The sequence below is a fragment of the Eimeria mitis genome, genomic scaffold (assembly GCF_000499745.2).
Source record: "Eimeria mitis Houghton genomic scaffold, Emh_scaff1878, whole genome shotgun sequence".
NCBI lineage: Eukaryota > Apicomplexa > Conoidasida > Eucoccidiorida > Eimeriidae > Eimeria > Eimeria mitis.
The window spans coordinates 379-2,713 of NW_013570200.1; the positions used below are offsets into that span (position 1 = coordinate 379).

Below are 2,335 nucleotides of genomic sequence, written 5' to 3' on the forward strand. Positions count from 1 at the left end.
GCAGCAGCAGCAGCAGCAGCAGCAGCAGCAGCATGAAGGTGCGAATGTATAAGCTTTATAATAAGAATTATTTCTATGTATTTAATTTATATACTGCTTTTATTTAGAGCAGCTATTTCGGCTGCGTAAGCTGTTGCTGCTGCTGTTGCTGCTGCTGCTGCTGCTGTTGCTGCAGCTGGGCTCACTGCCGCTGCTGCTACTGCTGCTACTGCTGCTGCTACTGCTACTGCTGCTGCTGCTGCTGCAGCTGCTGCTGTAGCCAGCAGCAGCAAATGTTTATGTATGTCGTCTCCTTCTTTTTTTTTTGATTTATATTTATTATATCTTCTGCTTCTAGTCTAAAGAAGCAGCAGCAGCAGCAGCAGCAGGAGCAGCAGCAGCAGGAACTGGAGCAGCAACAAGAGCAGCAGCAGCAGCAGCAGCAGCAGCAGCAGCAGCAGCAGCAGCAGCCAGGACCAAAGTGGTTCGGGCTGAGTGTGCAGCAGCACAGGGGTGGTGCTGTAGAGAAGCAGCAGCAGCAGTTGTTGTTTCTCTCTGCTGTTTTTATTTATATTTATTTATTCTCTCTTCTTTATATAAACAGCTGTCGTTTTCTTTTCCTTTCTGGGGGGTGCTGCTGCTGCTGCTTCCCTCGCGATCTGCTGCTGCTAGTACTGCTGCTGCTGCTGCTGCTGCTGCTGCTGCTGCTGCTGCTGCTCTTGCTGCTGCTGCTGCTGCTTCAGCTGCAGCTTTTGAATATTTGCTGCACCCGTCTAGGTTATATATTATACTGAAGCTGCAGCAGCAGCAGCAGCAACAGCAGCAGCAGCAGCAGCAGCAACACATCCACCGCAATGGGCCAGCAGGGCTCCTCTCTCCCAGGCGAAAGCCGCCCCAGGCAGCCGCAGCGGCCAGGTACGTTGGTCTTCTTGCTGCTGCTGCTGCTGCTGCTGCTGCTGTTGCTGCTGCTGCTGCTCTTGCTGCTGCTGCTGCTCTTGCTGCTGTTCTTCGCGGGGGCCTTCACCGATCTCCCAGCCAGCGGGGGAGCCGTTGCTGCTGCTGCAGCAGAGGTTTATGCTGCTGCTGACATGTGCTGCTGCTGCTGCTGCTCCCTGCATCAGCTGCTGCTGCTGCTGCTGCTGTTAAGCTCAGCTGGGCTGCTGGCGGTTCGCCGCACAGCTGCAGCAACAGCGGCAGCAACAGCAGCAGCAGCAGCTGCTGCAGCCACGTCAGCAGCAGCAGCTGCTGCTGCAGCAAGATCCTGATAGAATCCGTGGCTCATATGAAGCAGACAGCAGCACTGACAGCAGCAGCAGCAGCAGCAGCTGCTGCTGCTGCTGCTGCTGCGCTTGCTGCTGCTGCTAGCTTGCTGCTTTGAGTTGTCTTTGTGAAGGCTTATAGCCGCCATACGAGCAGCAGCAGCAGCAGCAGCAGCAGCAGCAGCGCCAGCACGAGCCGCAGCAACAACAGCAGCATGAACAACAACATCAGCAGCAGCAACAGCAGCAGCAGCAGCAGCAGCAATGTGGTTTGTTTGTGTTCTGCTGCAGCTGCCTCAACGGGAGATAAGCTAGCAGCAACCCCAGGGATGTTCGTGCAGCACTCCACTGCTGCATTCAGCGACAGGTTTGTCTTTGTCTTTGTCTTTGTTTTTTTTTTTTTTTTTATCTTTTGTTGTTGTTTATTTTTATTTTTCTTTTTCTTTGTTGCTGTCTCTCCTCTTTTGCTGTTGTCTTCTCCTTTCTTTTAGTTTTTTTTTTTGTTTTTTTTCTTTTTGTCTCTCTTGGGTTTGTTGCTTCTTCTCTCCCTCTCGCTCTACAGCTAGCCAGCCCCAGCTAGCTGTTCCTGTGCAGCTAGCTGCTGCTGCAGGCAGCAGCAGCAGCAGCTAGCTGCGGTGAGCAGCAACAGCAGCTAGCTGCAGCAGCTAGCAGCAGCTAGCTGCTGCACTTTGTCTCCTGTTGAATTTGTTTTTTCGCTTGTCTTTGTTTGTACACATATATATTTATATTTATATATACATTAATAAATATATTTATATATTTATTTATTTATTTTTATTTTATTTTTTTATTTTTTTATTTTTTTTTATTTTATTTTTTTTTTTGTTTAGGTATAAAGGTCAGCGTGTCTTGGGGAAGGGGAGCTTTGGAGAAGTCATTTTATGTAAAGACAAAATTACAGGCCAGGTAAAACTTTTTTTTTATTTTTTTTATTTTTTTTTTTATTTTTTTTTATTTTTTTGTCTCCTTCTGTCTCCTTTTTGTCTCCTTTCTTGTCTCCTTTGCTGTCTTTGTTTCGTCTTCTTGTTGTTTCTTTTTTTCTGTATATATATATATATATATATATATATATAATA

General features: G+C 47.5%; 1 protein-coding gene across 1 annotated transcript; it reads right to left on the minus strand.

The window, feature by feature from the left end:
- Positions 1-764: 764 nt before the first annotated feature.
- EMH_0045040 (uncharacterized protein) lies at positions 765-1,097 on the minus strand (the record flags this gene model as incomplete). Its single annotated transcript, XM_013496025.1, has 1 exon — positions 765-1,097. One exon carries the CDS (start codon positions 1,095-1,097, stop codon positions 765-767), a length of 333 nt encoding a protein of 110 aa, XP_013351479.1.
- Between the last annotated feature and the right edge of the window lie 1,238 nt (positions 1,098-2,335).